This window comes from Sturnus vulgaris, chromosome 4, assembly GCF_052056855.1.
Source record: "Sturnus vulgaris isolate bStuVul1 chromosome 4, bStuVul1.hap1, whole genome shotgun sequence".
In the NCBI taxonomy this organism is placed as follows: domain Eukaryota; kingdom Metazoa; phylum Chordata; class Aves; order Passeriformes; family Sturnidae; genus Sturnus; species Sturnus vulgaris.
Window position 1 is genome coordinate 50,090,626 of NC_142246.1, and position 15,496 is coordinate 50,106,121.

Consider the following 15,496-nt stretch of genomic DNA (forward strand, 5'->3'; position numbering starts at 1 on the left):
TCAGGTATGTTTTTGTACACAATAATTTATCACTCTGATATAACTGTAGCCTAATGGAGTCATCATGAATGCATCTAAAGACAGTATGAAAGTCCTATTATGTGCAGCCTTTTTGGATCTGATAGTAAAAATCAAAAGATCCTGCTTCAAATAATTCCTCAAACTGCAAAAGGCTATTTACCATGAGTTTATCAATAATCTCTAAGAAATAACTTGCATGAAAATGCAGGCATTTCTTTACATATATACTTTCATATGATTGTAACTCTGTATTCAGAGGCAATCTAAAGTTATAACAATTAACTAGCTCTAAGTTGTCTTGTGGTTTGGAAGAAATGTTTGATTTTGTCAGAGCTTTAGCTAGGACGGATATATTTAGATGCTTTTTGGGACTGATTTTTATCTTTTACTGCATTCAATTCATGCTATTATTTTTTTCTGCAATGAAATCTATGACTTTCAGCTTCACCAGCAGCACTAGGAACTTGACTACTCTGATAAGTTTGACACATAGCAAGACTGTCCCAAAAAGTTTCTATTGGGCATACTGATTAGTTTGGAAGTAACAACTACCTGTCTGAGGTCATCTGGGTGCTGAGCAGAGTTGCTGGTGGAGCCCAAGCCTGTTATTTCCAGTTTCTGGATTCTGCATACTTATTCAAGGAAGAAGCAAACCGAAGTCTGCCCCTCTGTGTGTACCAGAAGTTCTCAGTTATTGAAGCCTAATGTTTTATTAAAGAGTCCTTCCATCCACTTCAGACTTACTGGAGTTCTACCACAGTAAGAACACTTGGGTGGTTTTGTTCCATTTCTCTGTGCTATCAGCACACACACCTCTCACCTCTGTTTCAGTGAAGGATTTAGGTGAAGGATTATACAGCAGTAAACACTGCCTGAAATGAGATGTGCTGCTGCCACTGAGACAGGCTACCCCCCTGCTACTGACACAAAAGTACCACTGAAGACAGAAGGACCGATAGCAGAGGAATCCAGGAATCCAGGAAACCTCCAAAATTTGTTAGTCTGATAAAATGCTCCTGAAAATTCCTTATTATTGCAAAGGGGCCAGATGCAGCTGCCTAGTGGCTCCTTCATCTCTAAACTCCAATTCAAGCCTCTCATAACTGGCCTGGCTCAAACTTCACACTGTGCTTGGACACAGAAGTGGCACACTGCTACATTTAGAAATACACACATATAAGAGGAAACAGAGAGGAGTGTCTGAGAATCAAAACATACTTCAGGGAGGCACAACATTCAAGCTGATAAGAGGTCTAATTTTTTACAAGTATCACCCTCAATGAACGAAGAAATTCCTCAAGGACTGAGTAGCCAAACTTTCCCCTCTTGGCCATGTTTGAAGCTATTCTGTTTATGAATATTCCTTAGGGTCATCAAAAAACACATGGATGGAAGTTCATGAAGTTTAGCATAACTGAAGTCCTTTAACAGCTGCATTGGGAGAGGCTGGGAGGGGAGACACTAGTAGCAGGCATTCTCAGCCTTCACCCTGCTCAGACAGAACATTAATAATATCAAGATGAGCACTGACACAAGCCAATATACTCCATGTTACAGCATCCCTTAAATCAATCTGGTAACAGAAACTAGCTTGGACTGCAGCAGGTCATTTACCAAAGAGAGTGTCTTAGTCTCAGGATGACAGCAGAACTTCAATACCTGCACAGGGCTCTTATCAATGTCTGGATTAAATTTATGATGCTGTTCCTGATCTGTACAGCTCTAAATTACATGGGATTTGTCTGTCTAAGAGACCACATGTCTCCTGTGCCATGCTGCCACAATTGCTTTCAGCAGAAAGACTCACGCCAGACATGTTTGGTATTAAAGAAGGAAAAAAAGTGAGTTGTCAGCAGGACTGACTCACTGGGGACAGGCTGCTTTGCAATTTACTCCCACCTTTAGTTTGAAATAGCTAAAACTTATTGACCCTTAAATTGGGCGAAAAGGTACACTGCTTTCTTAGGAACACAATCAAAAGTAATATTTTTAGACACATCTGAAAACCATGCTTGTTTTCTAACTCCTGATTTAACAAAACTCCCTTTTGTTGGAGTTGTGAATCGGAAGGTAATCTGAGGTCTTCATCTTTTAAGACGATGCCCTTTAATACAACTGAATAGACACGTTTTATTAAAACGGGATTTTAGATAGCATTATTGAAAAAGAATAGCATAGCATAGGTACTCTTAGAGCTCTTTATCTGCAGAGAGGATTTATTTTGCTAAAAAATGCTGGCCTTTCTTCAGTTTAGTTTGGTAAAGGATACAGATATACCCGTATGCACATACATCTTACCTTGATGAGACCTCCGAGCAGGATCAAAACATGTCTGCTGTTAAATTTAATAGGCAGACAGCTATCATCCTTTAAAATCACCTTTTGTGCTCTACTTACCCATGCCTAATTGCTTCAGTTAATTAGTGCTAGGATACAAGCTTTAGTGCCAAATGTTAAAAAAGACAAAGCTGTTTCACAGAAGGGGAAGAGCCTTTTTGGAAGCTGAGTATCACTTAATGGGTACCTAAATCTGAGTTTAGCTCTATTTTGCAGCTCCACAATAACACATTCATATTTTATATTGTGGTGACAAGGCTGTATACCCAGATCCTAGTACAATTACTTCATTTTTCTACCTTAGTACAAATTATAAATAATGATTCTTTGGGGAACAGAAAGTTTCCTGAGGAACCACAAGGGATATTCTCAAGATACAGCTCTATAGTAATTATAACAAGTCCTCTCTTCTTACACAGAAACCAAAAATACAGAAAGCACATGGCAACATTTGTGAGTGGCTGAAGAGTTGATTTATTCTGTTACCACCTAGAAGACTGAGTCCTCATATATTCATATTATGGTCATTAACATTCCACAACTGATCTTTTCCCTCACTCAGCAGCAAATCAATTGTTTTCACATCTGCTTGTAGCTCGTATTTCCCCAAAGGATTAATTGATTATATTGTTTTTCCATTTTCCATTGTACTCTCTGACCTTTTCCCTCAAGGCCTTGCACACTTCACTTTAGTCAATCACTTCTTATTGATTGTTAGCGCCTGCTCACTCCCCATCTATCTTTGCTTCAATGAATGTAGGGGTATTTTTTTAGTGAACTTATTTTTAATATTCCTGTCATCCGCTCACTGTTCTCTCCATCCTTGTTGCTTTAGATTTCTCATTTAGATTTATACTTCCGTTCTGTTCAGCTTTCATTCCAGTTCAAGCTAAAATTCCATCTTCTTTCAACTTATCCTTTCTTTTGAATGATAGCTTGTATATACAAAACAAACTTCAGCTTTCATCAAGCCACTATCAACTTCAGACCTCACCTAAAGCACCATTCTTTTGGGAATTTATAGGGTTCTGGCAAAAACCCTTTCTTGGTTTATAATTTCTCCCGACACTTCTGTTCTGTGTCTTTCATACAATTTAGCACTGCATACATTTGCTTCTTATTAGGAAGAAGCAGAGAGAAGAGACGGTCCCTGAAAACACTTTTTCACAATTCTTCCGAAGTCAAACCCTGTCTGTTTACCTGAAGATTCACCTACACTCTGGAGGGTACAAACAGTGGCTAATCTGCAGCTGACATCTTATCTTTCTTGGCTTTGTAAAGACTGACTCACCGAATCTCAGAAATTCCAATCATTTCACTTCTTGGGCTACTTTTCCCTCCAAAGCTCTGCAGTGGTATCAGGTAACTGCTCCCTGTTGCATCACTACAGAAGGAATGTTGACGATGCATTTCCTTACACTTGTTTGGCAGTCAGCCATAACCTCACATACAGGATACCATTACTGGGAATCCGTCATTTCTAATTGGCTCTTTCACTCATCACAACAATCTCCTTGGTCCTCTTAGCAATAACCAGACATCATTAGTCAGCAAAGGCCACAGACAATCAGTGCTTTCAGGATGCCTGCCAAAAGCTGACTGAGAATGGCTGTTCAGGAAACTTCTGCTAAGATTTCAAGTGAAACTTTTGCTTTTAATGCAAATATTTTTTTTTTCTGGAAAATCCCCATATCACTTTATTTCAGTATCAACCATTCAGATGGCAGTAAACGTGGACTTATAGCTGCTCTTCAAGCAGCCATAAGAAAACAGAAGTAGCTTGGAGGACCATGTCCTCAGTCCTTTCTTTTCTTGGGACTCTCTTTTCTCTAATCACTATTTTAATGTCCCATTTTTTGGACGTAACAGGAATGAATGAGAGAAATGGTGGCATCAACTTATTTGGCACCTGGATGATGAGCCAGAAAGCTTTCTTTATATCAACATACTTCTTCAGTGCACTGACCTGTTGCACATTCAACACAGGACAAAAAAGAGATATCCATAGAAACCTTGATAACATTTCTCTAGGGATAAACCAATGTAGCTTTGCAGCAGCCTTCTGCTTCAGATCACACCATTACACCTAAGATGTCAAGAGACTCAAAAAGAGCGCCTTATCAGAATATGGATGGGGTTGAATAGGAAAGAGAGCCACTAACCTCAGAGTCCACCAGCACAGACCTGCTACGCCAGGAATTCTGGAATAAATTACTTGTCCCTTTCCATTGGTAAGCATGCTGGTGCTATTAAGCCAATTACTTTCCAACAATGTCAACCCAGAAATAAAGTTCTCTAAGAACTGAGGACAGGAAACATGCTATGTAGCTCTTTATAAAAGCACATTAAGATTTTGCCAATCTGTAATTCCTACTAGAACCTTTTGTCAACTTTCATGGCTACAAGTAAACCAAAATAGCAAATGTCAACAGGGGCTGAAGCTGTGATGCAGATCTACTCCAGCCACTGGCTGTCAGTGAATGATGCTGCAAATCTGATGTGAGTAGGACAGATGTAAATGAAATTTTAAATCAGCTCTTTCTTACAAGCAAAACTCTTCATGCAGGGAACAGGAAGGAAAGCTCTCTATGTCTTTCTCTACACTGAAATCACAGTAAAAAACCCAACCCTTTTGTATCTCCTCCCCTTTTCACACTCCTCACAAGATTGTGTGGGTACTGATGTGGGGGTGGATGTCTGAGAACAAGGCATGCTTCTCTACACAACTGTATGCTATGGTAGGAATGGTTTATTGCCTTCCATGTATAACAACACGTATTTAATTTTCTGGAAAGTACTGGCTTTATTCTGTGAAAGGCAAGGGGAATTCAACTCACCATCTGTAAGAACTGTTTCATAGATGTAAGACACAGAGTCTCCAGGATTTTCATCCCATGGTTTATCTAGGAAAAAATAAGAAGAAAGAAGATAATATCATCACACTGATTTCCACTTTTTGTTTTCTAAGATTAAAATCTGTATGTATTTTAAATGTAAGAAAAAGCTATTTAAAGCTATTATTCTGCAGATAGAAAAAGCAATCATAAAACAAATCCGAGGGCTAGTATAGAGGAACAAGCCTAGAGAACAAGTCAGAGGGACAAGCCAACCTTTAGATGCAACTTTATTTTTCAGTAAATGTCCCTTTGACTTATTTTTTTTCAATTTATCAGAGCTGGTGAGAAATGTCTACTTGATGAAGTTTCCCTGAAAGTCAATACAGCAAATAATGAGAGAGGAGTTGGGATTAAAAAAGATAATAGAATCATGTGCAGTAAAGTGAGAAACTGAAATGGATACGGGCACTGCCATTTGGAAGACATGTGTTCAGTGTTTAATAATACAATAGATCTGGTTACAGACAGTATCACAGAATCATAGAGTGGTTTGGGGTGGAAAGCACCCTGAAGAACATCTACCTCCAATCCCTTAGCCATGGACAGAAACACCTTCCACTAGATCAGATTGCTCAAACCCCATCCAACCTGGCCTCGAACGCTTCCAGGGATGAGGCATCCACAGCTTCTCTGAGCAATCCATTCCAGTGCCTCACCATCCTCATTGTAAGGAATTTCTTCCAAAACTTAAACCTACCTTTCTCCAGTTCACAGCCATTCCTCCTTGTCCTATCCCCTGAACCTTCTAGGCTCTGGGCTGAACAATCCCAGCTCTTTCAGCCTGTCTGCAGGAGAGGTGCTCCAGTACTCCAAGCATCTTTGAGCATCTCTGTGGCCTTCTCTGGGCTTGCTCGAGCAGGCCCATGTTGTTTGTGTGTCGGGAGCTTCCAGAGCTGGATGCAGCCCTGCAGGTGGGGTCTCAACAGAGCAGAGCAGAGCAGAGGGGCAGAATCCCCTCCCTCGCCCTGCTGCCCACACTGCTTTGGATAAAGCTCAGGACAGGTTTGGCTTTCTGGTCTGTAAGTACACACTGATCTTCTCATCAAGCAACACCTCTAAGTCCTCAAGGTTGCATTCAATCCATTCACCACCCAGACTGTATTTACGCTTGGGATTGCCCCAACATGTGCAGGGCCTTCCACCTGGCCTTGCTGGCCTTCATGAGGTGTGGGCTCACTTCTTGAACATGTGAAGCCCCTCCAAATGGCATCCTTTCCCTCCAGCGCATCAGCTGCACCACATAGCTTGGTGTCTGCAGCAAATTTGCTAAGGGTGCACTCAATGCCACCAAAAAAAAAAAAATTAAAGAGCATCCAACACAGAATCACTGAATGGTTCTGGTTGGAAGGGACCATTGCGGCTCACCTGGTCCAAACCTCCCTGCTCAAGTAGGGTTATCCTGAAATACAAGGCACAGGATTGCATCCAGACAGCTCTTGAACATCTCCAGTGAGGGAAACTCCACAACCTCTCTGACCATCTGTTCCAGTGTGTTCAGTCACCCGTGTAGTGAATAAGTTCTTCCTCACATTTAGGTGGAACATCATTTTCTGCCCATTGCCTCTTGTCCTGTTGCTTGGCATCACTGAGCAGAACCTGGCTCCATCCCCTTGACATCCTCCCTCCAGATACTGATAGATATTGATGAGGTCCCCTTCTCAGCTATCTCTTCTCAGCCTGTGCCCTGTAATATACTGTATTAACATTTTCAGGACCAAGTTCTGGAATCACAGCCTTTTAAGTAAGGACACAGAGACCCTACCAAGAGCAAAATGTGGTTCTATTTTTCTACTATGAACTTAAATAAGTGTTATACTTCATTTTCTCAGGGATAAGTGACAATTTCTTTAGTCTAGACTGCAAAACAACCCTTATTTTACCCCATTTACAATAAAATGGCACTAATCTAACAGAAGTAATATTGTGGTGCTGTAACAACAGTCGTATGCAAAAAAATATACAAGGGCTACTTTTACAGAGGTCTTCTCTAGATGCCTTCCAATGACAACTCTTTGGTAATTGTGACTGGTAACCACAGTGCAAGACTCAGTCAGACTCAATAATACATTACATGATGGATATATAAGACTACAGATGCACACAGCCATTTTACAGCATTACCTGCAAAAATACTTGCTGGGAATCTTAAATTATTTGTCAGCTTTAGAAACAGTCTCACTACTGCAATTAAATACTGACTGATGACTGGGCCATAAACAATACATAAATTTGGATGTTGTCCATTTCAAACTTTAAATCAGCAGACTAAAAATGATAAATCCATTAATTTACCTTTTAAATAAAAAAAATATAAACAAAATAAACAGAAGTAAAATTGCAGTATGTTTAGTTAGTACATGCTGTTGCAATAATACTTGTGTTCCAGTCATCTGACTTTTATTATTAACAAAACTTTTAATGAGTCCTAAATGCTGCTAAAAATATTCTAAAAAACATGCTAAAAACTTTAAGATGTTGGTGCACTCACTTTTCCAGGTGTAATAACTTTTCATCCAACTACTGTCAAAAATAAGAGAAAAAAATATCATCTACATGACACATACTTCAGAATCTAAGGGTACAGGTTACCACAACTAGCTACATAGGTTAGAACATGACCTGCTAAGAAACCTAACAAACCCCACAAATAAACCCTAACAAGTAAAATCTTCTCTGAATTTTGCAGAACAAAAGAGAAGAAATAGCAAAGCAGTCAAACAGTTTAAGTGACAGGGGATGACAGTCTCAACATCTTATCTGGGGTTGCCACCTCCAGACAATCACTTCGGTTTCTCTTCTGCTTTGAAATAGCCAGGATCTCATGTCAGATGAAAGTTAGTGACACAAACCAGTTTTTTTTTGTTGGCAGTCATTACCAACCCCCATCACTGCACTGGCATCCCTTCTATGTGGAATGGAGAAGCACAGCATCTCAGGAAGATGTAATACTCTGGTAATTTTAGCAGTCCCTGCAGAGCACTTCAAAGACTTATTAGCAGGGCAAAAGGGAAATGAGAGCTATACTGCAGCATACACCATCTGACAGAATATCCCTTCTGCTCTTGTGCTTATGATACAGTCACACAGATTATTTTCATTTTAATAAAAAAAATAATTAGCAGGTGTACTGCAATAAGCAGATGACATCACTACCTTAAAGCACCAACAGTGGCATGCACTGTCTGAATGTAAATACCTTGGGGAAGGAGTAAACAGAAGCACAGCCATGTGGTCTCATTTATTGAAACCTCTCCTGTCAGTGAACGAGGCCAGAACCACTCACTTACTTTCCTCTATTTACTCAGTCTTGCATGTTCAGGGAGAAATCTTCACAACCAAGATTTAGGTCACCACACACGAGTATTTAGTATTCACAAACAAACAAGATCAGAAATTCTAGTCATTTTCTTTCTTCTTCAACTTTGTGGTTTTTTAGCACTTTAGCTTCATTTTCTCATAGTCTCCAAGTCAATGTCAAAATTTAGGTGAAGCACTTGTCCAGTGAAGCCAATGGTAAACTTAATCAAGGGTTTAGCTCATCAGCACAAGTCTTGCTCTAGGAAATCTTGCTCTAGTCTTGCCTAAGGAAATCTATCGGCATTCATTACTTGTATTTGACAATCAATGTGAACAGGACTTTACAGGAGAACAAGCAAAGCAGTGGAACCAAAATGTGAAACATAACTTCAGTATTCAATGTTATACCAAATCACAATAAAATTGATGCCACTGTACTAGAAATGAAACAGGAAACAGATACCACAAAAGTTATGGTAAAAATGTAATTATTTCTTTCTCTTTTGTGTGGTCTGCACAACGGAAATTAGCCCCTCAGTATCTGAAGTGGTCTGAAGATCTCCATGAGTTAAGCACTACTTTAGCTCCCAGACTGCTTTTCCCACATTTACTTATTAGAGCAAAACACCCTATGCTAGTATCTCGTTTGTCCACATCTGCACACTACAATTAGTTGCAAAAGTAGTTTTCTTAACATTACTGTTCTTGATCGTTAGAATTGTGTGCAGATACATGGAATACCTTTTAGGCAAACAATCAGAAATTAATGGCATACTGCTGTCTCAGGTAAAATCTACAAATTTGTTTTGAGAATCTTTCCTGAGTTGTCAAAGACTCGGGTACCATTTTCTAGTTGAGTTATTTTACTTCATGTACATCTCACTGTTTAATACAATAGCAGATAATGAATGGATACATGTAGGTTTGATGAGCTGTTCTCGGCTATCAAGTTTTGTAGAAGTAAATTCTCTTCATATTTTGGCATTAAAAGAAAAAAAGGATATCACTGCTTGGGGAAAAGGCTGGAAGTGGAAATGACAAGAGTTGCTTTTGCTGAGCTTTAAAAAATGAAACCTAATAAAACTTCAAGCAGACTAATGAATACTTATGACTCCTTTACCAAGAAGTCTCACCAAAAGTCTAATAAAAGTGTCAGCGCACTTTAGAAGCAGTGCCAAAGAAAATTACTTGTATTAGATAAGACCTGTTCTCTTTTTGCACCATTAATACTGAGGACAGCTACAGGAGAAATTTAGGACATTTAAGGATCTAAGTTAACTACCTACAGATGCAAATATCTGCCTACAAATCCTTTACATAAACACATGCTTGCCTGAATTTGAAGTCTTCCAGGATTAAACAGAAAAACCTCAGCTATGTTTAGTACCCCAGGATACTGAATTAATACATTGAAAATATGTCAATTTAATCTAAAAAAGGGGTACCCAGTCCAGCAGACCAAGAACAGGTAGTAGAAAGATTGAGGAGAAGGAAAAGACAGATGCAAGCAAAACATATATCCTGACAAGCAAAACATATGTCCTGATTCTACTTTCAACAATATTGGGAAAAGCTGATAAAGGAAAATCAGAATTCTAGAGTCTCACTGGGTCATCTTAGATGTTAACATAGAATAATAAAACTTTTGAGTGTTCTCCTCGTTCTCTGGAAGTTATCTTTTTTATGGCAATAGGCACAGGATCTACAAAATTCAAAACCAATTCGGAATCTGAATGTGGCATTTTCAAACAGTGAAATATATTACAAACAAATCCTGCAAAAGGAATCTTTTGACAACATTAAAATATTTGTGTTCCTCTTCATGCAGAAGATGAATATAATAAAGTCTGTCAGCATCCTGGAAATATATTCTAGAAAGGTCACTCTCCATGTCTCAGTTCTCCCTTTACTCCTCCAAGAATATGCTCAAACAGGCTTGACAAACCATTCAGATTTTGTGTTTGAACCACATTACAGACAAATAAGCTCTCTGCTGAGTACAAAACCCCTTGCATCTTCTGTTTTATTTTATTTAACATTTTAATTAATTTTAGTTTTTGCCTAGAATGTTTGGCATATATTCTACTTTAGAGCCAGAAGGAAGTTTTAACAGATGCAAACCTGTCTGCTCCAAGAATACGAAACCAGCATCATCTGGTAGGTGAAATAATTGTGGTGGCATATAAAATGAGACTTATTTTGCATTTCTTCCATCTCAGGTTGTAGGGCTAGTGCAAAGAGAATAGCACCTAGCAGAGAAGAGACAGCTAAAAACTAAAACCTTGCCTATGAGCTTTCCTAAGTATGGGGAAATCTGTAGTGGAAGGGTGGTGACTACTAGCACCTATGCTACGCCATTGTTAACATTCTCCAGGAGAATGTTAAACTGTGAGATAACAACATGATTTAGCATCCATCTTCAGCTGTTCTAACTGCCTGCAGGCCACTCCTGAGCCCTGGCATCCATTAGTCCTAGGATCTCCATGGCTCGCTGTCCTAAGGGATTAACAGAACTTAGTTGCAGTGGAAGGCATGTGGTGGGGCCATTATAATTAATTTAGACTGGTGATAGCTCTTTTCAATACTGAGGAGACAAGAAGCTACAAATGCTTGGAAGAATAAGTTAAGAATAATGAACAGTTTAACAGGAAAAAACAGAACTGAAAACCACAAGAATATACACAAAAGTGTTTTCATCACTATCTCTAAAAGGGTCAAGAATGTAAGGGTCTAGGGATGAGCAGTGAAAACAAAAGGGATTGAAGACAATGATCCATATGAAGAGAAATGGGAAATCTTGTATGTCTGGTCCCAATGAAAGGCAAAAAAAATATGCTCCAAGGAAAAAATAATCACTGTATATACTCAACAACCCCTGAGCAAATAATTTTAAATACAAGGGAAAAATCCTTTTTCCCAGATGTGCAATCTGTCAAAATCCCAGTCATAGGTATCACAAAGGCTAAGAACTTAACAGGATTATACAAAAGACTATCATATATACAGATACCATTATCTTTAAGCAAAGGTAAACAATGACAAACCATGCACATCTTCATTCCTCAGAGCTTAAATCAACACTCATATGAAAGCAAATCTCTTAGTTGGATCTTTCACTGCACAACAGAGAGCAGAGCAGAGGTCTCCTATCCAGCCCTGATCTAAGCTGGCCTGGCTGACGGCCAGGGCACACCAGTACACAAAAAGCAGGGCCAGAGTGGTTCTAAGCCACAAGTGTGGAGGAGGGCTTAGCTTTGAAGCACCAGGCATCATCACCATTTCCAGTCCTGGATCTAGCTCAGTCCACTGAACTCATCTGATCCCAGCCACAGTATATGCATCCCCAGTAAAGATGTACACACTGAGACTAAGGCCTTCAACAACTATTCATTAATTCACCTTTCTCCTGGTCTTTGAAATTGCTGGTATTGGTCACTGTCAAAGCAAAGATCATTTGAACACCTACTAAACATTTGACATTACACATAAGTCCCAAGGGCACAGGTAATAGGTATTCTTGTGAATGCATTGACCTAAGCAAAGAACTTTCATGAGTCTTCCAGAAAACTGTTTCTTGTTGCAGTAAGGTTTGCCATTTCCTGTGCATGTGTCAACTGATAGTATCTAAGCACAGTTACTTCCTATATATACACACACACACACCGTATAGACTCACTGTTTTCATCCCATTTAAAAAACTGCCAAAAAGCTTCAGTCTGAAGCTAAATATTGGACACAGACAGAAATTGCAAACATTACCTTCTGAAACCAAAACAGACAAATGTAATGAGCCCAAATTGCCAAGTCTGAGATATGTACTGAGGAAAAGGTTATTCAAAACTGAAGAGATTGTTGGGGAGGAGGAGTCTAAAATGTTCATTTGAAAACACTGATCTCATATAGGCAGACGGTGTGTAGACATATTCTGGGCAGGTTTTAAAGCCCTATAGTATACTTAAGCTTACCTGCTTAAGCACAAGACAGCAGGGACATCCAGCTAAGTCATTCATTCAGCTGGCATCTGTCTACCCCAGTGTTCAAAAGAATATTCTCGGTTGTTCATGTGCATCCAAAACTAGTTCTGAGTAGAAATCCTGAACTGCAGGATTTCTTTCTCAAGCACAAACTCCCATTCCAATAAAATGGCATGTTGCATGTAACGAAGAGAGAAGCACAATATTCTGCTTGGTAGACAAAATCTTGGCTTAATAGCAAGAGCTGAGAGGAGACAAAAGACCTAAGGATTACAAACAAGCAGTAGTATATTACCTGGTTGAATAATTCCTTTAACAACAGAAATATATTCCTCAGGTTTCTGATCAGTAGAAATCTCTTTGCTGCCTCCAGCTAAGGTTAGTATCTCATAAAGAATCTCTGAATTCTCCACTCCACAAAGCAGAATGACCACATTATCCAAAGGTTTCAGAACTTGTTCCAGAAAATAACTTCTTTTTTGATTCAGGCAGTTAAGAAGTCCACATGAGAGTATCAGGAGTTTACATTTGTAAGATGTCAAACAGAGTAGCTCCTGGTGCTTGAAAGATGAATTCTCCAGATCGTACAGTAAGATTCCTTCTTTGTTTACTATGAGTCCAAAAAGAGATTTTAAATACAGAGCCCACTCTTCTGCTTCTTGTTCATATATCACAAGGATATCCTTCATATTTTCTAGAGAGAAGAAAACATTAAAAAAAGTATTTTCAAATGTGTTTCAAATCCATTATAAATATCGGAAGACAGTTTGTTTGTTTCCCCCCTAATAAAACCTTGAGGTGCTGAAGAAATTACCTTCAGCAGACATCAGCTCATCACCTTGAAATTACAACCATCTCCTTATTTCTAAGACCAAAGCAGAAAGATTGTCCACAGAAATACTGGAAAAATAGCTCAGGATATTATTTATTAGAATAAATATTTCAGAATAAATATTGAAACTGCAGTGTAGGAAGCAGAGCACATTCACACATTCTGCTCACTCCTAGAGTCTTGATAATAGGTGATAGCATTAAAAATTGAACACTTAGCTTTTAATGACAGAAGTAAAGAATATATATTTGAACACATGAACATGATCCTACTTCATTAGAAAATTAATTGGTATGTTTAGGATATTTTGTCAGCATGGTGTTAGGACAGTAATTTGTGATCTTTCTTTACTGTCCTTATTCTAAGAAAATTACTTGAGACCTGACAAAAATAAATCTAGGACTGTAATTTTTTAGTTTAGTTCTATTTCCCTTTAAGACGTAAAACATGATGCCAGTAAGATAACTAATACTCTTCCACAGCGTTACTAGGGTGACAGTTTGAGACAGAGGCAACAAGCACAAGCTGAAACACAGGAGGCTGCCCCTGAGCATCAGGAAATGGTTTTTTTTAGCGTGAGCATTGGCACAGGCTGCCTGGAAAAGGTGTGGAATCTGTTTCCTTGGAGCTACCCAAAAGGTGCCTAGATATGTTCCTGGCTCTAGGGGTACAAGAGAGCTCCCAGATGACCCATCCAACCTCAGTCATTTTGTGGTCATGTGAAATCATCAAAAACTTTGATTTGCTGAGCAACACAATAATGATATACATCAAGCTAAGGTAGCTTAATAACCATTATTATCACTTAGTCTTTTACTTCATTGTATGTCTACAAACTGCTTAGAGGACAGTTGCCATCTTTTCAAGATTTGTAAATGCTCACCCTTTCACAAAGTTTTCTGTCATAGGAAATCATAAAGGGCCATGCTCAACATGATAGCAAGTGGTGATATTTCAAGGTAACTAACTCCTACCAGTACATTAAAGCAGGGTAGTATTTGTCAAAATGTATTTGGAGCGGTGAATATTGCATTTTTCATGGTAAAAACAAACTGAAAAATACCTGTTTCTGATGAAATGCTGAAGCTTAATAGTAAGAAAAATAGCAGTGTATTTCTCATTTAACTCAGAGCAAAATTGTTTGGTTTATAATGATAGGATAAAAAATCTACTTGCTGCAATGTTATTTTCAGAATCTCATCTGATCTTCCATAACACTCATAGACAGACATGCACAAAGTAGAAACAAAAAGCTATGAATTGCTGCACAGTTTCAAAAGAAGACACTGTATTGATGTAATGCCAGAAGCTCTTTCAGTCTGACCACACAGTTTCATATCTCAGAAAATGGAACAAGCAAGTACCTTCTGTTTTCAAGCCCTATTACCTAAAAGCACTGTAGTGGTTCTTTAAAAATACAGATATAAAGACAATACTTACACCATAAGTAAAACTTAAGAATTCATTCTTTTTTTTCTGCACTTTTGTGAACCCTCCTGCCTTTTCAAAATACTTTCTGAGAAAACCAGAACTGCATACAGGGTAGGAGGTTCCTTCATACAATGCATGGGAAGAAAAAAATAACCTTGGGTATGCACATGGGCTTACAAACAATTAATTTCACATTCATTCACCCCTGTGCAAATGGAAAGTACAAGGGTGGAGTACTAAAGAAATTCTAAAGATAAAAGCGAGAAATATGCATTGAAAGGATAAAAGAAGACATAAAGTAATTCCACTTCCATATGGAATATCTACACCAGTCTGCGGCTTTGATCTTAGCAAAGCAGGAATGAGAAAGGGGTTTTACAATGTTTATTGAAGGCTCAACTGCATTTCTTCTTAACTATATTGATTTTTATGTATGAGAAAGAAAGCTTTATTTGTATAAGAAAGAGGAGTGAAATATATCTAACACCACACTGGATAAAATAAAGGGTTTGCAGCACACATCTCATAAAACTCTAATGCAATATGGTTCCCCTATTTAATTTGTCTTTACTATCTACGTACAGAGAGAAGAGCCATGCTGGTAAGCACGGGTTTTCATACTGCAGTTTGGTGCAATGTTTATTGAAGCAAACAGCAAGTGCTATCAAGTTACCTATGGGAAACCAAATGTGGGTATGTTTTGAATT

At 38.6% G+C, this 15,496-nt stretch overlaps 1 protein-coding gene across 2 annotated transcripts in view; it reads right to left on the minus strand.

The window, feature by feature from the left end:
• Positions 1–13,215, minus strand: part of BANK1 (B cell scaffold protein with ankyrin repeats 1) — a 123,424-nt gene extending 110,209 nt beyond the window's left edge. For both annotated transcript variants that reach the window (XR_015803325.1, XM_014875240.2), the window contains exons 1-2: positions 12,822–13,215; positions 5,196–5,261 (exon numbers count right to left, since the gene is read on the minus strand). Coding sequence is in view for 1 of the 2 variants with exons in the window: in XM_014875240.2 (XP_014730726.2) it covers positions 5,196–5,261; positions 12,822–13,215 (460 nt within the window). In the remaining variant the exon portion in view is untranslated. The remainder of the gene's footprint in view (positions 1–5,195; positions 5,262–12,821) is intronic.
• Between the last annotated feature and the right edge of the window lie 2,281 nt (positions 13,216–15,496).